We start from the raw sequence: 22,905 nt of genomic DNA on the forward strand, positions 1-22,905 counted from the left end.
CATTAGACACAAGGTAAGATACTCCATCTATAGTATATGCTAGCAGATGACAATAGTATGAATAGAAGCTTATAAACTTGGCCAAAGAAACTGTCAAAATCACTTGTGAAGAGGAATTTGGAATTTGGAGGAAAACAGATACTGTAAATTCAGGTGTTATCATAGCAAAAGCATAAAAATGTGAAAGAGTAACTACCTAGAAGATTCTCTGTGAATGTGGCCATGCTATGGAATTCTTTGCCTTTGTACTTCCGCTCGGAAACGAGTCTTCTTCGCTTCCGTAAGCTTTTAAAAACCCATTTATTTACTGTCTAGTTCTTGTGTTTCAGTGGCAGTGTCTTCCTTTGGATCAGCGCGGGGATGCCCAAGGGTAACCGGGTGCTATATAAAATTCACTAATAATAATAATAATAATAACCTTCGAACTGGAGCAATGAATGCCACAACAACACAAAGATAGTAAGAAAAAGTTACTTACCTGCAGTCACAAACTTTCTGGTGGATACTCTATCTACCTGCAGATTCCTCATCCATAGAATAATTCCAGGGACCAAACACAGTTGGCAAAGTGGCTGTCCTGGAGAACTTGGAATCCAGGCAGTAATGCTTGGCCAAAGTATGTACAAAGTGTACATCACCACTTTACAGATCTTGGCGTTGGGAACACCTCTGGCAATAGCAGAAGTGGGGCTTTGTCTCAGGTGGAATGGGCTCGGATACGTTCCGGACAATGCTTTTTGGCCAAGGTGTAGCAAAGTTAGATGCAAAGAATGAACCATCCTGAAAGGGTTCTCTTCAGCACTGCCTTCACCTTTTTGGCTCCACAAGACCCCAGTAAGAAATTGTCATCCATTCGTATGTCTTTTGTGCGATCCAAGTAGTGGTTGATTACCTCGCCTATGATATAGTTTTGCAACCTCTCTTCAAGCTTAGTGGGATGAGGAGGAGGGTAAAAAGTGGGGAGGGCAATGGACTGGGGGAAGAGAGTCACTACTTTTGGCAGGAAAACAGCCGTGGTTTGCAAAACCGACTTCTCATGGGAAAAAAAGGAAATAAAGGTTGAACAGAAACTAAGAGCTTGCAACTCACTCACCAGTCCTACTGAAGTGATAGTGATCAAGTTCAGTTTTTAAAGTGAACATTCTTAAGGCACAATTATTCAGGGGCTCAAACGGTGTCCCCATAAGAAAAGTGAAAACCAAATTAAGGTCCCATTGGGGTTTGGAGGATACATATTTGTCAACCCCTTTAGAAAATGCATAACAGGGGACTTGAAAATGGATGGTTGGTCTGGTAGACTGAGCAATTTTGATAGAACAGCCAAATACCCCTTGCTTTACCTATTGCACAACCCTTCTGGGCAAGGCAAAGTGCATTTTGCAGGATCTGAGACAACTTGGCTTCAAGGGGTCTACACTGTTGTCCGCACACTATGTAACAAAGTTGCTCCATCTGCCAGGGTAGGTGGATTTGATGAAAGAGTGACGCACAGATAGACGACTTCCACCACCTTGGGTGGCGGTTTTAAAGAACGCAGATGTCCATGTTCAATCTCCAGGCATGTAAGTCTCGGAGCTTGGGATTCAGAACCATCCCCTCTGACAGAGAGGATTGTTCTGAATGGCAGCTTCATTGGGGGACATAGAGAAGTGCAGGAAGTCTGTATGCTAGCCCCCCTCCCTAGGCCAATCCAGGGCAATGAGAAAGACGTGGCCTGGTCTTGGCTTCTCTTCCTCTGAGCCTGAGGTATCAAGGGTATTCGGGTAATGGCGGAAGGGCGAGGGTAGCGGAATGTGTAGTGTAGCTTAAAGTTCAATTTCAACTGAAACGTGTCCTCCAGTGTTTCCCCTCAAATATTGAATCTTAAATCTCTCCAACACCAGATCTGCCTCATCTCGAAACAAGAAGCTGCGTCAAATGACAGGTTCATCAAGTTTGCCTGGATGCCAGGAGAGAATTGGCAAATACGGAGCCAGGCATGTCTCCAGGTAGAGATTGAGGTACCCATAGCACGGGCCACAGATTCAGCTGTGTCCAAGTCTTTTTTCTATAAAATGGCAAGAGCCGGTCTGACGGTCCTGGATTACCTCCTAAATAACTCCACAATCTGAGCCATTATCCCACAGGGTATGGGTGTAGTGTGCAAGGAGAAAGTTGGCAATGATGGACTTCATGGCCATATTGCCTGCTGAAAATGTTTTCTTTACCCAGGTGTTTCAATTTCCTATCTGAAGAGGATGAAGGGAAAGTTCCCATCCCAAAGAGCGGGAAACCAGAATGTCCATGCTCTCAGTTGAAGGGTGAGTTGATAGGAAAGGGAGGGTCACCTGGAGCTGGACGATAGCTGTGTGCCACCAGCCTGCTGACAGCAGGAGTGGATGTTGGTTTTTCCAAGGCTACCTGAACTGGGTCTAAAAGGGTATTAAAGGGAAGCCCCCAAGTTGATTCAGCACGACTGGATTCCCAGTCAAAGTTGCTGCCACTTTACACGAAGACCGATCCCTATAGACTAACACTGGGTACCCGGTGCTGCGTTGCACCACTGCACCTGCCCACCCTAGTGCCACTGGTGGTGGTGTGCTGGTCCTGCCTTGGACCTTGCACGTCACTCTCCTTAAATCCTGGAGATTGGTCCTGTAAATCGCTGTACAGTCCCTGAATGCCATACCTTTTCTTACTCCTGTAGGATAACATTGCAGCTTCTGAAAATTATGTTGTGTTGACTTTATAAATGCAAAAGTATTTCTATTGAATTAAGTACTTACCTGATCAAACTGGTTCTGGTGCCTAAATATATATAAAAATACTTATTACTTCTATACATTTTTGTGGATCTCCTTATTGAGTCGTGAGCATCATTTGTTGACTATTGTGTGTATTTGCAGATTTTTATACTCCCCTCTGATAAGCCTAAGGCTAATCAACCAACTACCCCTTAGAAAAGCACCTTGGGATTGTACAGCATGCCCCTGCCTACTAATATGGAAACCCCTGGACTCTTTGCACAATAGATCTCATTTTGATATATCATATAAAGAGCCAGCTTCCTACATTGCTTCTATAGTCCTCTTCGTCTACGAGTCTTTCAGCCTCCCTGCGTGACCTGTACTAGGGAGCAAGTTCAGGGACCAGCAAAGTAGGACCATCCATGGCATAGATGTTGAGCAACACTGCGGAAGTTCGAAAGACGACATGGGTCCATTGGCACGTCAGATGCTTTTGAAGCTCTTCGAAAAAGGGAGTACATGGTGTTCAAAAATGCAGCTGGATCTGAGCCTGTTGTCGAGACCTCAGAAAAGGCTTGAACCGGTGCAGGAAATTCAAGGTGAGATGGTACCAGTGCTGAGGGATCCGGGAAGTATGGTAGAGCCAAAGGGGACCTGGTAGTTGTCGGACCAGGTCCAGTGGAATCACCAGAGAAGGGAGACTCGGACGGGGGACTATGGGTTCCAAGGCAACGGCCTCTGGTTAGAGGATAAACATCCTTTGAGAGTTGAGGGGGCGGAGCTTGCCGGCGTCAATGGTGGACGCGTGAGCCTTCGGCTCCTCGCCTATGCCCCTGTAAAATCCTGGTAATCCATCCTTCACAGTGTCCAGCCTGACCCTCGTTGCTCTGTTCCTCCCCTGGAGACCCCCGGATACTGGTGGAGGGGTTCGTGGCCCGACGAACTGCGTCTCACGGGGGGGGGAGAGGGGGCGCACCGGCGGCGGCGGACTGGACCTGAAGCCGCGACCTGCCCTGGAGAGCGAGCCGAGCGACGTCGCCTGACGTGCGGCCGCAGCGGCGTTCCGAGAGCCAGGGACCTGGTCCCCCCTGGTGCAACTCGGAACTTTGGAGAACGGGCGCCGGCGCCCCCCTCCCGCCCCCCTCCCTTCCCCCCTCCCACCTGGACACATGCGCGTATAAGAGGCGCTATACCCGGCGACGCTGCTGCCGCTCGCCTACCATCGCAGTTGAGGAGGTGCTCGTGAGGTGCTTTGAGTGCCGACATTGGTGGACCGGCCCGGGCCTGACCTGCGCCAGACGGAGCACTGGGTGGAGTGGGACTGCCCGCGCCAAGCGGACGCCTGACCGCAGGAGAGCTGCCTGGAGCGAGGTAACACTCGTGAGCGACCCGCAGATACTGCCAGATGTCCGCTCCTATCCGGCGGTGCTACAGTGAGTACACAGCGGGGACATAATACCCCGATGGAGAATTAATCTGGGACAGGACTTACTGCGGACCCCCCCTGCTGAGTGATATTTGATCGAGTGTATGCGGCAGTAAACGACGACTATGGTGAGAGTGGAGCCGGCCCTCGCCAGAGCCCGGTGGTGAGCTGCGGGCCTTCACTGTTGCCGCCATCTTGGGTCCTGGCCCTCCTGAAAGTAAAGCTGGCCTTGAGGTACTCGCACTCTGCTGCAGCGGCTGGGCCTTGGTGGCGATAGACGCGATTGAGACTACACGCCCCGTCTGAGGCGTCTTGCCCCTGGTGTTCCAGGGAGAAGCGGGTCTCCTGGACTCGAACCACACCGAAGCTGAGCGGACCCCCGGCTTGGAGCAGAGTGGCTGTGTGGCGCAGTTTGGGCCTAAGGGGATCTACGTGGCGCGGCCCTTGCTGACGGCTGATGTGCACCTGTCTGGCGTAACGCACAACGGGATACCAGGCCCCGGCGACATTATAGCTGGTGGCCCCCGCCAGCGACCAGGGCGTCACTGCGGAAAGTGAGTGGACCCCCGAGGTGCGAGGTGCGCCCCCGGACTGCCCGAACTTTGCTCAGGAGTCGACGCGGCGGCCTACATTTCTATCAAGTAGATTAGCTATGGGAAAGAACGACGGAACGCAGGGGGACAGAGGCGCCAGTCACGGAAGCGTCCCCGAAGGGAGCCGCAATGGATGGCTAAGCGGGCACGGAACTACGAGACCTGCTCGTCTCCATGGAAAAGGGAATACAAGACAGTATAGCGTCCAATGGAACCAAAATTGACGCCTTGTCATATCGTATGGACCGCATGGCGGAACGTGTCGACAAACATGCCGAGAGCCTCGACATGGCGGAAAGACGGCTCACTGAGGCGGAGGAGGCGCAGACAGAATGGGACAAAGACAGAAAGACAGAAAGCAGTTTGGTAGACTTCTACAGGTGATCCAAGACAAGTCAGAAGACTTGGAAGCGAGGTCACGTAGATCCAACATCCGTATCACGGGAGTGGCGGAGACCACCCAGACCGGTAAAATAGAGCTCTTTGTCGAGAGACTCTTAAAGGTGCTGCTTGGAGAGGATGTCTTTTCGCCCATGTTTATTGTTGAGAGGGCCCACCGCACCCTGGGTCCTAAGCCAAAGCCGGGCGCGCTCCCCCGCCCTATTATAGCGAAACCTCTGAACTATCGTGATAGGGACACGGCGTTGCGCCTGGCCAGGGACAAAGGCAAGCTGCAGTATGAGGGCATGGACATCTCCCTCTACCCGGATTTCACCGCCAAGGTACAGGAGAAAAAGGAGGCAATTCGCTCCTTACAAGAAGCAGCTGCGTGAACTGGGCTTAGATTACGCCATGATGTACCCCCGCAAAGCTCCGGATCAACAAGCAGGGACACTCTCACTTCTTTACGGACCCTAGGGATCTCCAGAAGTCCTTGAAGGAGTGGTCCAGAGAGCACAGGGACGCCCAGAGGAACCGCAGCGACGACACGGATTTCGCCTCGCACATGGATGAGCAAGACTGATCATGCAGCCATTGTGCGCCATGGAAGACTTTCTGTTCTGTTTGGTACATCCCCGTCCGGTGGTCCCATGCAACTCGGGGGGCAGTAAGGGGCAGCTTTGACTTGTATTGGCAGCACCAACTGAACCACACGGCGGAGGAGCTCAACGGACACTCTGGTGGGTGACGATCTACTGTTTTGTCTCTGCGTTAGGCGTAGATGGGAGGAATCCTAGCCTTGGGCCGACACTCCGTATGGATGATCATAAGTCATGAGGGGGTGGCCAGAGAATCGAGGGACTCCGGGGAGACCCGATCACGGCACTGAACTATTGGCTGGGGCTGGGCGAAGGTGCTAGCTAGCTTTGTGTAGTTGCGCAGTTGGGGAACTGCTCCTGACTGGCAATCTCTGCCCCAGCGCTTTTGGCTGTTAGGCTCCGCTGTGAGCCAGTTTTAGGTCTAATTTGAGTTTGTTATTTTTGGGATGCTGGGGGTGGTTTTGGGTTCTGTCTGACCTGGTTGGGGGTGGTCGGCTGTGGGTGGGTTGGAGTATGGGTGGCCGAGTTGGGGGAGGCCTGCCATAAGCGGGGAGGGTTCTGCGTTGAGGAACGTACTCACTATTTTGCTTGTGGGGAGTTGAATATGATACCATGCAATGTGTTGCCTGAAGTTGTGTCAAGCACGGGGAAATGCAATGACGGTACTGCTATCTGTTACCTATGTTGTTTAATGATGGGATGACTAGTGCTACCGGAGGGAACACTGTACACACCCCGCTGGAATTGAAGATGTTGACTTGGAATGTGCGGGGCCTGAATGATTACCGTAAATTGCGTAAGGTCCTCAGCTATTTGCACAGACATCATGTCGACCTAGCTCTTCTACAGGAGACGCACCTACCACTCAATAGCAGGATGTTGCAGGCCCGGAGGCTCGTGGGACACACTGTGGCCGCAGGGTTCACAACACACTCCAGAGGGGTACTTACCTGGGTCAGCCCTACCTCCCAACTAAAATTATTCCCACTGGTATCTGACCCTGAGGGTCGGTTTGTACTCGCTAGGTGTGTGGGTAAGGGTCTTGATCTACTGGTCGTCAACGTCTATGGCCCTAATTACGATAACCCAGACTTCTACACGAATCTATCGGCACAGTGTGGATCGCATGCCAACACTAGGCTACTGTGGGGAGGTGACTTTAACTTTGTCCTTGACCCTGCCCTGGATAGATCCTCGGGGCCTGTCCGAAGGCCTGTTGCCTCGGCCGCACACATGAAGGTGGAATTAATTAAATTAGACCTGGTGGATGTGTGGAGAAGTAAGCACCCCACGAAAGGTGGCTTCACTCACTATTCTGCCTTTCACAATATTCATACCAGAATTGACTACTGGCTGGTATCACAGTCTATAATAGGTAGTATTCGTAGATGCGAGGTGCTCCCCCGCACTCTCTCGGATCACTCCCCCATACTGCTGCACATGGCCACCCCTAGGAGAACTATCCCCCCCTTCACCTGGAGGTTCCCTCCCTATTCCCTGCTGGATGACGCTTTTCGGGGTGTACTGGCTGACGATATTGACACATTTTTGGAAAAAAACCTGGGTACGGTAGACAACTTTCAGACTTTGTGGGAAGCGTTTAAGGCCTACAAAAGAGGCATAGCTATGTCCAAACACTCGAGTGTGCTGAGGTCTATTAGGCGGGACCTGGCGACGCTTGAATCCCAACTGTCGGACCTGGAGGGGCCGCAATGGGTGACCCTGAGTCCAGCGCCGACTCCCAACTTAAACTCCTGCTGACCGAATTTCAGGGGCTAGACGACAGGGAGGTTCTTCACATGGGCAAATATGCGACGGCGCGAACTTACGGGGAGGGGGATAGACCGGGAGCCCTCCTGGCAAGAATGGTACGTGGTTCTAGACGACCTCTTGTTGTGGACGAGCTACGCACGCTGGAGGGAGGAGTGATCACGGACGAGGAGGAGATCCTCCAAACCTTTCGGCAGTATTATGCCGAGCTGTACAAGTCCAGATCGCTATGTGTAGAAGACGAGATTGATGACTACCTCGATCATATTGCCATGCCCTTTTTACCGAACTCAGACAGAGAATTCTTGATGTCCCCATACAGGAGGACGAGGTCCTGGAGGCACTTTCTGGCATGCGATCGGGCAGTGCACTGGGCTCTGACGGTCTGACTGTGGGCTTTTATAAATCATTTAAAGACAAGCTGGTCCCGCACCTGATTACCCTCTTCGATGATATCTGCGAGGAGGGCACTATGCCCCTCACAATGAGGGAGGCCCTGCTTGTTACCATTTTAAAGCCAGGGAAGCCCCCGAGTCCTGCAGCTCATACAGACCCCTCAGCCTGTTAAATGTGGACGCCAAGATCTATGCCAAGGTGCTGGCCAACCGCTTGGCGCTCTTGGTTCCTGACCTGGTTGCGTCTGAGCAGTCAGGCTTCGTCCCCAACAGAAACCTGACGTACAACATCCGCACAGTGCTAGGGACAATGCAGCACGTCCGCCAGGAAAACACCGCCCTAACCGTTTTCCTCGATATGGAAAAGGCCTTTGACTCTGTGGAGTGGCCTTTCATGATCAGAGTCCTCAGGAAACTAGGCCTGGGAGAGCCGTTCTTACAGATGCTGGGAGCCCTGTATCACCAACCCTCTGCAAGGCTGAAAATAGGGGACAGAGTGACGGACCCGTTTGGCATCAGCAGAGGTACTAGGCAGGGATGCCCCCTCTCGCTCCTGCTGTACGCGCTTGTTGCGGAGCCATTGGCCTGTGCAATAAGGGAGTATCTCAGCCTGGAGGGAATCAGCTTTCCTACATATAAAATAGGCATCTCAACGTATGCCGACGATACCCTGCTATACGTCCGTGACCCGGAGCCGAACCTTTCAGCCGTCCTACGGGAGGTCGTCCGTTTTGGCTCGCTCTCCGGGCTGCAAGTGAATTGGGACAAATCTATTGCCTTCCCGCTAACGCCTGTGACGCAGCCTTTCGACATGGAGTACCCCCTGAAATGGTCCTCAGATTCTGTCAGATACCTAGGCATACAACTGCACACTGACCCGGACGTCTTGGTCAGGGTCAATTATGGCGTAGCTTACAATAAACTTGTTGAGGACGTTGAAGCTTGGTGTAAACTTCCACTATCTCTCATGGGCAGAATAGCCATCATGAAAATGATAGTGCTGCCGAGGTTCCTTTTCCTCTTTACCAATATCCCTGTGGTCCTGTCAAGGGCCTTCTTCAAACAACTTACACAAGTTCTCATCAGATTGGCATGGGGAGGCAAACAACCTAGAGTCCAATGGGCGACGCTGATGCTCCCTTGTGAAATGGGGGGTCTGGGGGCCCCCAACATGGAAAGATACAACCGCATTGCGCAGGCGTCGCATTTACACTCGTGGATCCATGGGGACCCTCGCATACCACATGTGACTCTGGAGCGCCTGTTCGCGGAACCCCTCCCCCTCCCGGCCAAAGTCTGCCTTCCAGAGGATCGCTCCATCGGTCAATTGGACTCCCTTAAGTCAACCAATCATGCATGGCACGCGCTGACCCGTGCACGTGGCTGTCACATCTTGTATTCCCCGCTAATGCAGATTGACTGGGCGTTGTGGCTTGACCCCCTTGGGGAAAGGGGTGTAACGGAGGCGCTCCGTTCGCTGGGGCTCGTGAAAATGGAGGATCTGTTTGCAGAGGGTATTTTGAAGACATGGGATCAGCTCCCACTCGCCCCCTCGGGTGCCTCGCTGCTGCAGCGGTTCCAGTTTCACAGACTCCGGTCTGCGTTCAAGGAAGTACTGGGCCCGACAATGGAGGAACCCATGGAGGTCCCTGAGCTCACTTACGTCATTAAAAACAAGTCCCCTAGTAAACTAATCTCAAACATCAATAAGCTGGGTATTACACATCAGCAGATCCAGTACTCCAAGGCCAGAGAGGCGTGGCAAGGTGATCTGCAGTCGCCAATTGACGACGACATGTGGAGATATTGCTGCTCCAGCACGCGTAGACTCTCCCTCAATGGTAGGCACAGGCTAGTGCATTTTAAGTTCCTTCAGCGGATTTACTACACCCCGGAGAGACTCCACCGGTACGGCTTACGGCAGTCGGCGGAGTGTGAACGTTGCCACACGCCGGTTGCAGACTTTATCCATATGGCATGGTACTGCCCGGGCATTCAGAAATTCTGGGCAGAGGTCTTCTCAGAGATTAGTGAGATCCTGAGCTCGGAGCTACCAAGCAACCCAGAACTGGCTCTGTTGGGTTACTCTAAGCCACTCCCTGCCTCCCAGCGTCGCCTAGTCGATATGGCCCTGCTGATAGCTAGGAGAGTGGTTGCACAGTGCTGGATGAGGGGGCCTCTCCCCACCAAGAAAAGGTGGGCGGGTGACCTACTCTACTGCTGCACTCAGACTGAACTCTATAGTGAGCTACTCCCTCCTAGAAGCAGGCCAAAAAACTTTTGGGGTCTTTACCAGGAATACATACAGCGGGGGGTCGAGGAGGGCTCAGATGGCACGGAGGCGCTGGACCTCCCGGATGCCACGGAGGACTAGGTGCCGAGGTTGACATAGGGTTCCTTTGAGGGGGGCTTCAGGGGGAGGGGAGGGAGGGGGGGGGGGGGGAAAAATCGGGGACAGTACGATCAGGGTCAGTGCGAGTGGGGCCCCCTCCAGGCGGTTTGAAGAGGGGGGGAAGGGCTCTCCGGGTTGACGAATGTAGGTAGAATAATATTTGCACACTGTCGCACATAATCGGAGTTTGCACTCGGGGACATCATTGCAGGCACTCAGGAGGGGCGGTGGGGGGTTGTTGGGTTAGTTAAATCGTTTCTGGACTTGCCTTGTTTTCCTGAGACCTTAGATACGAGCGAATTTCAGAAGTTTGCGAGTGGCCATGGCACACTTTACACTGCCGAAGGGTTGTGACCACACACTGTTAGCTACGACAGATTGCTGACTTGAACGCCACCGGGCCCCCGGGATGCCGGCTAAATGGCTGTGTTCAAATTATGAAGATCAGCGATCCAGGTACACTGTTACTACAAAATATGTGACCATATGTGTTGTGTAACGCAAGCTATGATTCATGAGAATAAAGGTCTTTAATAAAAAAAAAAACATCCTTTGAGAGTCAGAGGGCGTGGAGGCGACTAACCTCTGGCATGCTTATGCTTTCTTTTTACCCTTGAAGAGTGTGGAGAAAGCGATCTAGAACGAGGTCTTGAGCGTAGTGGACTACGCTGTTCCTCTCTGGCCATAAACATTTTTGCTTCCTGCTTTTTGATGGCCTTCAGGTGCATGCTCGAGCACGATTCGCAGGGACGTGAGTTACGGTGCGATTTGAGGCACCAGAGACAAACTGTGTAAGGATCTATTATGGACATATGTCCCTCACAGTCACTACAGGGCTTAAACCCTGATTTCTGAGGTCAGGGAGACATGGTACTGCAGCAGATAAAAGGGAAATTACATTGTTGCGTTGAAATCAGATGAAGTCAGTGAAGCCTTGTAGTGCAATCCACACTTCCAGCGGCAACACAAAGGCAGCGCCCTCTTCTAGCGACATTAGAGCTTTTAAGTTTCCAGATCAAGTTTGGCACCTGGGATTATACTACAGGTGAGGAATCTGCAAGTATAAGTATCCATCAGAAACAAATTACATGGAGAGTGAAAAAAGCAATCCATCAAAGGGGACTTCCAAGCTACTGAAAAAGTAAATATAAACTAGTCATTTTTATGCTGTACCTTCAGAACCACAAAAGAATATTCCTTTTCTTGGCCCCCAAACTCAAACCTTTAGGGTCTAGTTTTAAGACGATCAAAAAATTGTCACTTAAACAGTCAGACAACATATTCAAGTCAAACTACATGCCTAAGCTACAAATATTAATAGAGCTTGCTGGAACATTATTTTTGAAAAATAATGAAGAATACGATAGATTGCAGTTAAGATCAAGAGCCAATTACAGCTGCTGGGTCATAGAATAATCTCAACTATCCATGCACACATTCACACAGTACTGCAAATACCTGGTTCATCCATGTAGTAGTAAATGTCCACGTCGTTTGACTGCATGACAACAAAACCTTCTCCCATTAATCTTGGTGGCCTGTGGTGTCAAAGAAAACTACACATTACACCACTGTCGGAGCAAAGCAGAAAGACAAAAGTATATTCTGTGTGATGAACAAAGAGAAAACTATTTTACAACAGATGTGTGCATAATTTCAACAAATAGAGGCGAGGAAAACAGTACATTTTGGAAAGCAGAAGAAAAATAATAAAATGCTTAACATGAGTCTGTGGTGATCACTAACTTAACCGGACCCTTCCTTGATTCTGCTCAGAAAAAGAACTATGCATGGAACCACAGAACATCAGCCTGTAGGGACTGAGTCACCATACCACCCCAGTATCTATGATCCTGACTCAGACTAGCCATAGTGCCCAACTTGCCTTCCTAACCTTTACAGAGAAACAAGTGAGATGGCACCCCTAAACACAACACTCTCGACCTTCTCAGGTTTCCAGTATTTAAGCTTAATACTTTTCAGAATTAGCCTTTAATTGGTACGAATAGCAGCCCTCTTGATCTTTTTGGAACACTGAGGAAGCGCTAACTTTTATCAGCTACAATAAAGCCATATATCAACGAAAGCCAGCATTGTCTCTCACTACACTTTTTTGCCGAGCAGGACACCTCAAATTCCGACATTCACATTACAATTTTATACCCAAGAATTTACACTCGAAAGATGATGCAAACTTATCACATGCACATTTTTTCTTTGCATTATCCATATTTATGAATTAGGCTTCTGTCACAATCAGCTACCAAGTACTACACTGAACACTACCTTATGAAACAATTATTTATTTATTTTTAAACCTTTATTTTTGCTTAAGTTCTCACGGTGTCATACATACATATCATGTCGTTTTACATGGGTACATACTCAATTGCATTTGCAAGAGGCACCTTATACATCGTATAAATCGTTCACATTGATGCAGTAACATTCATGCTGGGCTTTGGAGCAGAGCCATTCATTACAGCGCATCCTTAATGGGTTTGTGCTTTAATTTCTGAGCAAATCTAAAAATAGCAGTATTCTTCCCATCTTGCTAGGCTCCTGCATTAAGAAACGCTTTCTCGGAAAGAGTGGATTGCTAAATAGTTTTAAAAAAGTTAGCTTCTACAGAGGAGGATCCCTCATTGAAAACAGCTTTGTTTTTGTATTGAGATAGCCACAGGTCATAATGTTTGTTTAGAATAAAACAAAAAGGATTCCAATAGCACCTGTAAACCATTTGCTGTATAGGAAATCAATAGTGAGGCATCCGCGTACAGCAGAATTGGTATATGTTGAAACAAAACAATCTAAATATCAAATAAGACAAGCAATCATTAAAAAAAGAAAATGCTTACTCGTCATTTGGAAGTCCGACATATCTTGGACTGGGAACAAGCATAACTCTCACATTTTCCAGCTTCCCTTTCACAATGTGCATGAACTGGTCAAGGTGACTTGAAGGTGGTTTTGTAGTGTATGTCAGGAAAGCATCATCAAAATTAACACAGAGTGTTTGTGGCTGGTAATGATTTCCAAATGCCAAGCGACCCTAAAATACAACAAACAAATGAACAGGGGTTTAGTTTGTATATTGTGTAGACCCCTCTAATCAAGATGTAACAGACAGACAATAACCTTCAACACTCCACATATTACAAACACTCGAACTTCCATCAATTAAGTCTGTGAGCAGAAAACTGTTAGAAACACAGGTAAACCCCAAGATTGCACATTTTCTTACGGCTGTGAAGAGAAATGTCTGAAGTGTAGAAAAGGATGGGGCGGTTGAGGGGGCTAAAGAGCATGATCTTCCAAGGAGGATATTTATTATTGGAAAGAAGGATACCACAGTCGCTTAAGGTAAACCCAGATTTCACTGGGGAAAGTGATCTGTCAGAAATCTTCATTCAGCATATGCAAATTAGCAGTACTTCCAAGATTCAAACAAGTACGGTGAGGTGCAAAGAGCTTTGTGTTAGAAGCATATAAAGCATGGAACATACTGCCTCTCTGTATAAAAAACAGCACCCAGTCTCCTTGCCTTCAGGAAAACTGTAATGACCTGGTTGGTCAGGTCTTGGTAGCTTTTGCGGTTCTGCAACACTCGGAGCTGGGACTGAATAGCGCTTAGAAGCCTCTGGGCAGTAATGCGCTCTACAAATCCCGCTAACATAACATCTCCTCCTAGTAAAAGCAGTCCCCTCCAAAGACTTGTGCAAATTTGTAATTTGTCTGAACAGTGGAAGGTAGGGTAAGAGGGAAGAGACAAAAATGAGAGCAGAGCACTCCAGAAAACTGGTAGGGAAGTGAAAATATTAGTCGTGGTAGGCATATCTGAAGGGAGTTAATTAATGGAGCATACTAGTTCAGTAACGAGCACTTTGGGAGCATTCAATCATGATTTCACAACATGACAGCTATTCTCATTGGAAGAAACAAAGGAATTCATACAGTAGAAAGAAAACTAATGCAATACTGGTTCACAACACTCTATGGTTCAAAATCAAGATCATTATGCATGTCCTCAACTTGAGACACGTGAACATTTACTACCATGATATGGTAGCCAGTGATAACATATAATGCTCTATAGTAACAGCAGCAATCCATTTAGTGAGGAGAGATTAATGCTCAATGATTAATTACAGAACATAGTCTTGGGCTCACAAACTGCAACATCATGGCCTAGCGCCAACCTGAAAGCTTTTGTGCATGTGATAAATGATGAGAAGAACGCTGTCCAGATATGTTTTGGTTTTATATATTTTTCAGTATGTTATTGCAAATAGGCCAAGACAACCTTCTCAGTCAACGACCACAGTAAATGTATGTATTCCCTAAGTAGCCCTGCATAATTCAGAGCAGTATCCAATACCTTGGGTGGCAAAACTTATGATACAGTTCTTGTGGCAGCGAAGGAATCATGCAAGGATGAGTGTGAGAGTAATGCCCTGGCAAATACAGGCTATATATCTGTCCACAAGCACATGGTAAAATAATGTGGTTCACATAGAATTCTTTCCATATTTCCACAGTAGTTTGACTGCCTTCACCACACTCTGCAGCCGTCAGATGTCTCAAAACCAACACATCTTGTGATGGAATTCGCGGAAATAAGAGCAGTTTCCCACACTAGTCACTTCTGGAGGTGTTGTGAGAAAACATGGTCCTTTTCCCTGCTAGGTTTATATTTGAGATTGGTTTGGTGTACAGATGGGAAAATGGCCAGCAGGTAACTAGAGTGCTATTTTACAATATCAATGGCTGCTAGGTTTTAAATAATTATTTCTCAGACTGTAATATTTGCACGCATATGTGAATGAGATTTTTTTTGGGCATGATACAGGTGGATGTTATTTATATATTTTTGACATTTATATAATCCAAAAAGCGTAAGAGCGGAAGTAGCAGATTGTTTTCAGTCGTTATAGTAGATGTATGAGAAAAACAAAACAGACTATGATAAGGCTCATACATGTTGATCTGCTGCAGTTCTTAAGGAAATACTGTTAAGCTTCAAGCCACAAACATCACTAAGAATAAACTGTGTGCACAACTAGAGCCTGCATCCCTGAATGCAAAACTATACCGGACAGCCTATTTACACAACAATGCCCTACTTGGTGGAGTGAACAACTAGGCCTTGCTAATCTGTGTACACAACTGACCAGACAATTAATATGCACAACTATAAGCTTCATGCCTGTGCCCATAACTACACGGTAAGTCTGGGTAAAAAAAAGGCGCTTTTCTCTTTGCGAGCACAACTAGACCCTGCTAATCTTCGTGGAAGGCCAGGCCCACCTCCACGTTAAGTTCAGGTCCAGTTAGAGAATCTACTCCATGGAAGCTCTGGCTTAGAAGAAATGTCACTTAAAGACTCATCATGAAAAGAGCATACTATGAGACATGAACCCTCTTTAGGAAATATAGATATACAAGGTACAAAAGGTTACCCACAAACTGTATTGGAATGAAAATCTGTGAGACTGCAATTTATACTTTCCCAACTACCCTACGGCTATCATAGGTCTTAATTTGCTCTCGCATCCAACAGTAAGGAAACCATTTAAATAGTAGTAAATGTGACACTTCTAAAACACACAGTGGCTCATCCCACCAGAAACAAAAGTGATTACAACTAAATATGAATCTAAAATACATCATAGGCAAACAACTTATGTCTGAAAACATTCATCAGAAGCAAAAACTGCAAGTGTGCTTTCTTCAATATTACTTACACTGTTACTTGACACTAACAGTTCTCAGAATTGATTTTTACTGCGAGCACAGCATAGCTTGCATAAGTAATTTGAAGAGACAGTTAATGTAAAGATTAGAAAACAAAATGATTCACTCACTGTGCTGATATTGACTTTAATTACTGGAATAAGGGATCTCCAGGATGATGTGGGATCTTGGGAGTCTGTTTTTGCCTTCACACTGAAATAAACGTACAGAGTAGAAAAAGTTGCTGTAACAAACGTAATCACATAACATCCAATTCTATACCATGCAAATATCACAAACGTATATTCCCCCCCCCCCTCTATTACACTGACCCTCCTGCATTGTTCCAAATGTTGTATCAACATGCTCAAGATACATGTTCTTTTCCAACAATGCCTTTATAAAATAATCCTTTTCCTTTGTCATTTAGACATCACCTCATTACAACTTTACTTCTGCACCAATCTGCCTGATTATGCTAATTAGCAAGTCATCGTGAGGCAGAAGGTGTGAATACCCTCTTCCTGTGCAAGCTTTGTCCCTTACCTCCTCGTAGCAAAGGCCCTCAACCTGGGAGGTCAGAAATACGTCTCTGGTGGCAGGCTGGCAGAGACCAGTCAGCCAACACACCGGCGGCTGGCAGGTTTTCAGGGGGGCACCTCAAAGGTGCCCTCAGTGTGCATGTATTCCGAAATCCACCACTGTAATCAGTGTGTGTTTGCCGCTCATTTCACTAAACTTTGCTTTGTCACTAAGGAGGATTAATTACCGCTGCACACGGAGTGCATTGTGAAAGCCAAACAGCTCTGGTGGGGTCGCGCCGCTGGTGGGAGCTTCTCCGCAATCGGCGGACAGCCTGCACGCTCCCAGCGTGCACTGGACCTTGAAACTACCTGTGGCCTCTACCGGGGGACTGCGAGGACCAGCAGCCTCTACACCTTCCAGCTGGTGCCTCTTCCCCCGGCGGCCACGCCCCCTATCCGATCACAATAACTTGAACAGTCCATCTCGCAACGCGGGACGCGCGCGGGACGAAGCGCGAGGCGAAGTCCGGGCCCAGGGCGGGCCCGTTTAAGCCCGTTCAAGACCGGGCAGGACTGGACTGGGCCACCCTATTTCAGTTTGTTCCTATTTTTTCGTCACTGATTATACATCTAACCAGGTCCCGGTAGTTTCGCTATTCGCTGTATTAGACTCACTGTACCTTTGCACTGTTACGACTCCTATTGCACCATGTCTCCGAGAACCACCAGGAATACCGTTAAGAAGCAGGCCCAAACTGCTGCTGAGGTTATTGGGCCAATAGACCAATTCATAACTAAAGCAAACGACGCCATTGAGCAGGGCATCATTTTATTGGAACGGAGGGTTTCACAGGACCTGATGATTGCCAGACGCTCTTCAATGGGCTTACTGGCCACTGCAAAAAAACCCCAGCGTCCTGCTGAACTACCCCCTCCCGTGACAGCACATGCAGAGATGCACACTGTCCCTCGCACAGTGGACCTATCTGCGTCCCTAGATCTTTCCGAATCCCATCTTTCTCTCGAAAAATCTCCAGTTATCTTTGTTACCCAAACAGACGTCACTCCATCCTCCTCTATAGCTAGGGGAGTACGAGAAGGAGCTGTTCCCAAAAAATTGAAGAAGAAGGCAACTACTAAGTCTCACCACACCATCATTCCTCCCCCTATAACTACCCCTGCAACTCTTTCTGTTTCTCATCTTTCCCCACAAATCCTTAACCCTACAACCCCCTACCAACCTCCTTCCCTGTCAAGTGTACAAATAGCGGATCCCAATTCGGTTAACCTGAACGTTAGTTGTACCAGCTCTAGTAGCTATGACAGTGGAGGAGATATGGAAAACGGTAATTTTACAACTAACACATGCAGCAACGACAGCTTACTGCTTAGCAGAATTGGAGACCTATTTAAATCCTATTTAGAACCAATAGAAAAGGCTCTGCACTTGGTTCAGTCCCAACTAACTCAACTGTCTTTAGGCCTAAACTCAAGTAAGGGAAATAAGAAGGATCCCAACCTGGCGCAAGGTAGGCCCACCACTCTTAATACAAACACATCAAAGCCTGCAACCTCTATGCAGAATCCCAATACCAACAAACAAAAAGCCCCAGAGAAGCCTATTCAAAAACAACCATCAGCACCTACAACCAAGCCACAACCACTCCTTAAATCTTCTAATCTCTTACCGTCCCAACCTGTAACCAATTCTAAGCCAACACCATCTACCCAATCAAATACTCCCCTTCCTACCCCCGCTGTCCCAACCCCTGCCCCCACCCATCCCAAAAATTCTACTGGATTTAACACCATTCCGAAAAACCGAAAGAGAAGGAGCCACCCTATCCATCTCCCACCCGAAGCATCCCCATACGTAGTAATATTGACAGGTGTCCCGGAACTCTCCCCAAACCAGGACGAACCGGTCTGGTCACTAAAAAATAAAGTAATATACTGGTTGTCCAACAACAGACCTCTTCCAATTTTCATGGACAACAGAGTCACTACTGTACGCAGAGTGCCCTGGTTAGGCAATGAACCGAAAAACATCCAGGGCGACTGCGTTATAGTAAACTTCGCAGATCCTAACACAGTTGAGCACATCTGCTCCTGGGGTGATCATACCTCTACTGAAGGGATAGCCACCCACAATTTGTCGTATTTCTACCCCCCGACCACACGACGCAACGCTGGTCCTCCGTGGTCCTGGACGAGGGTAGGGAACTGGGGTGGAAATAGAGATCGAGATCAGTGGTCAGGTTATGGTTTTAGCAATCCACCACCCGGCCACTTAAACAACTGGAGAGGCCCACCATTATCCAATAGATATTTTTTTTTTTTTTATTTCATTAATCTTTATTTCGATCACAGATCATAAAAGATGCAAAACAGTACATACATTTAAAAACTTATTAAACATAGTGCGATCAAAATTTCTAAGAGTAGTTAAAATATAAATAAGACATTTGTGGGAAGCCGCTGGTCATGTCCATTTATGCCAGGCATTTCATCATTCGGCTACGGGTAAACCACAGGGAGGTTAAAAATTTTGACAGTGCAAAAACGATAGGAGGGGAAAGATCAGATTTTAGCACTCTATAAGCAGTTTGGTGAGATCTAAAACCCAAGTTCCTGAGCATCGGGACAAGCCAGTATTTCCTGCTCCGCTCATAGCCCTTGCAAAAAAGGACCGCATGCATGTCGTCCTCTTTCGGGTGTGCACACATTGGGCAAATTGATGTAGTGGAGCAGACTGACCAAGATGCTGTAAACGAAGCTAGAGGAAGGCATCCATAACGCCATTGTAAAAACAGTTTCCTGGTTAATGCAGGGGAAATCTCATCTAGAGTTTTTTCAAGGGAATAGGTATCTTTTATTTTCAAAAATAAATTTGTCAGAGACCCCTCGCGAGTGTCATTAGAGGCTCTGGTGAGCATCATGGCGTAGTAGGTGTCCGCGAGTGCCTTTTTTGGGATCTTGGTGCAGGAATTAAGAGGATCAGTCCATAGTTCCGGGAATCCCATTTCCTCGCACCTTCCCTTGACGTAGGTCAACCAAGGAATCCTCTTTATGTTCCGTAGTTCCAGGAATTCTTGTAGTTCTTCTCTGTAGCTTACGAGATCTGGGCTAGACCACAAACGCCTCCAGAATTTTAGGGGTTTTAGTCCTAGCTCCTCTGTAATGGGTCTGATTCCCAAATCCAACCTGAGTGGTAGTAGTGGGGTGCTCTGGGGGAGGGCAGCTACCTGTCTCAAGAACTTGTTCTCCGTGATCTGTAACTTGGGGTACTGGGTGTATCCCCACAACTCACCCCCGTAAGTGACCCCTGCCCTAGCTTGTGTTTTGTATATATGAATAACTGGGGTAAGTGGTCGATAACTAGATTTGTTAGCCAGACGCAAAGTGCCACCCGCCAACTGTGCCAGTTTGATGGTCACTTTGGCCTGGTGGGCCGACCAAGTTAAGTGTTCATTTATAGTAATCCCCAGGTATTCGATATTGTGCACCCGTTCTAGTTGAACCATGCCTAGCTTGGGGGGGGGTTCTATTCCGGGAGTTAGGATTTAAAATCATGAATTTTGTTTTTTGAGGATTGACTTCCAGTCCCCGATCGGAGCAGAAGTTAAGGAAGCCGTCCAGAATGCGCTGAATCCCCATAGGGGATTTAGACAGCAACAGGGTGTCGTCTGCAAACATAATTGCAGGCACCCTGTTGCCGGTCAACTTGGGGGCGTCTGAGTTGGCGATCCTGTTAAGGTGGGCAATTACCCCGTTCACGAAGATGCAAAACAGGGTGGGTGCAAGTACACAGCCCTGTCTTACACCTCTGCGAACGGGGAACCGCTCAGATAGTTTCCCACCTTTGCCACACCTAACACGGGCATAATTATTAGTATGGAGTCTTATCAGGATTGCCAAGATATCGGCGGGGACATCGAGTTCTTTCATGACATTCCACAGCCTAGCTCTAGGCACCAAATCGAAGGCGGCGCGTAGGTCTACAAAGATGGTATAGAGACTGCCGCCTTCGATTATCGCTGTTCTCCAATAGAGCAGTTTGGATTTGGTAGACTGACCATCAACTCCACCTACCTTAGACAATGGCCCCAAAAATGTTCCGCCTAACCCCAAACCAATTTGCAAGAGCACTCGGACGGTTGGTTCAACTTTGCCATCCCTGTCCGGTATCCATCCAGAGTCTTGTACTCCCCAGCAAACCTTGACTCAACAGTCGTCACTTTCTATCTATCAAGATCCGTGTTATACCCAGTCAACTACCCCAGTCCCTGCCCCAACCCTCACATTCCTCTGATGAACCACAGATCTCAAACCCTATTTTGCCATCAACCCAGGATCTTCCAGTCCTATATTGGAACGTAGCTGGTCTTAGATCCAAAATTCACCTCCAGTCTTGGCTAGATGTGATCAATAATTATAAGTTAATCTGCCTACAGGAAACCTGGGCAATTGACCCTATCCACATTCAGGGCTTCAAAACATTTCATCTTCCGGCCACACCGTCTGCTCACGGAAGACCTAAGGGTGGCTTAGCTATCTATATTTCCAACTTAATTCCATTTACGACTATGGAAGTCCCGCTAGTATCTCCAATCTTTCAAATCCTCAAATTAGTTCCAGACAATAGTTCTTGTTATTATTATTATTTCATTAATATGTATAATAACTCCATGCCTGATGACTGTGTAAAATCTTTGTTAGAAACTGCTTCATATTTGCAGGACCAGAAAGCTAAGAAACAGCAGCTACAATGTCATGTTGTGTGGGGTGGGGATTTCAATGTTTATTTATGTAACAACTATAAAAAAGGTATTTGTGGGCTCCAAGATGAGCACGATGTCCCCCTGGCCCACTTTGCCCATAGTAGTATTGGAGACGCTTTAAACAACTGTTTCTTTGCTTTAGAACTCGAATATGCGAATGAACTAGTGAGCCCTGCTGTTGAGTTTAAGCCGACTTTTCATGGTAGAGGTTTTTCTACTACTATTGATTTTATTCTATGTTCTCAATCCTTAAACAATCGACTAAAACATTTTATAACTGGTACTGATCCTTCAAGTGACCACTACTCCAATAGCATTACTATAGTATTAAATACCCCATCCCCAGCTTGTTCGAAAACAAGCCTTTTAACTCAGCATTCCCTGGAGATGAGTAAAATCAATGGCTTTACTGTCAAATGGTCAAAAATCAATCCCTCAGAGGTCACTAGCAAGATCGTCCAAAAAACCCTTCCCCTAATCTATCACTGTTTGGAGAAGTCATCATCCCCTCAGTTGATCCTCTCTAGTTTTGTCAGAATCCTAGAAGCTATCCGACAAGAGCTTACACACCAACATAAGACTCATGATAAGGATTCTAGAGGGTGGTTTGATTCCCACTGCCGTAAAGCCCTGCGCGCACTAAAAAGTGCTCTACACAACCAAGTCAGGGACATGCCCCTAATTGCCTCCCTAAGAAAAAACTATAAGATGGCACAAAAAGCCCGCAAACGGGAAATAAAAAACAACCTTTGGGCCCAATTACACCAGAGCACATTAAGTAAGGACAGTACCCTTTTTTGGAGAACAGTTAAGGCCCCCTTTTTAGCTGAAGCGACTGCTGTACGGCATCTAGATGTGGCAGTACCTGCTGAAAAATGGGTAGCGCACTACTCACAGATCTTTGGGGACCCCACCTTAACAACCGAGGCCTCCAGACAAGAGGTGGCAGCTTCCACAAGCAACAATACCTATCCTATTGACCTCCACTTCCATCTAGTGGAGGTGACTGCTGCGCTGACCTCCTCAAAGACCGGTAAAGCTCCCGGCCCCGATGGGGTCCCATTAGACATCTTTGTGAGCAATTTAGACCTATGGTCCCCAATTGTTACGCAGGTCATGTCCGCTGTGACTCAGATCGGCCTTATTGATTCTTGGTCCACTTCTGTGCTTCTACCCATATTTAAAAAGGGTGAACACGACAACCCAGCCTGCTACAGGCCCATTTCCCTCTTGGATTCTCTGGGCAAGGTCGCCGGCAAACTAATTCTGGAGCGTCTCCGGGACTGGGCCTCAGAGAATAAGATCTTAACCGACCTACAGTTTGGTTTCCAGGAGGGACTGGGCACTGTTGAACAGGCCTTAAACCTGACTTTGCTCATGGGCAAATATGCCTGGGCCAAAGGCGGTAATCTTTACCTAGTCTATGTGGACCTGAGTTCCGCATTCAACTGTGTCATTCATTCCAAGCTGTGGGAGATTCTGAGTAATCTGGGCATAGATCCTGTACTTCTGAATTTTCTCCGAGAGCTATACTCGGACGCAAAAGCTTGTGTGAGATATGGCATCAAAGGGGAGCTTACGGAAT

At 47.7% G+C, this 22,905-nt stretch overlaps 1 protein-coding gene across 15 annotated transcripts in view; it reads right to left on the reverse strand.

The window, feature by feature from the left end:
* Positions 1–22,905, reverse strand: part of BLTP1 (bridge-like lipid transfer protein family member 1) — a 1,831,302-nt gene that overhangs the window by 1,667,665 nt on the left and 140,732 nt on the right. For all 15 annotated transcript variants that reach the window (XM_086962202.1, XM_086962209.1, XM_086962198.1 and 12 more), the window contains 3 exons: positions 16,147–16,228; positions 13,141–13,334; positions 11,741–11,820 (listed from right to left, as the gene is read on the reverse strand). In XM_086962202.1, the coding sequence (XP_086818328.1) occupies positions 11,741–11,820; positions 13,141–13,334; positions 16,147–16,228 (356 nt within the window). The remainder of the gene's footprint in view (positions 1–11,740; positions 11,821–13,140; positions 13,335–16,146; positions 16,229–22,905) is intronic.

Source organism: Lissotriton vulgaris, chromosome 3_1, assembly GCF_964263255.1.
Source record: "Lissotriton vulgaris chromosome 3_1, aLisVul1.2, whole genome shotgun sequence".
NCBI lineage: Eukaryota > Metazoa > Chordata > Amphibia > Caudata > Salamandridae > Lissotriton > Lissotriton vulgaris.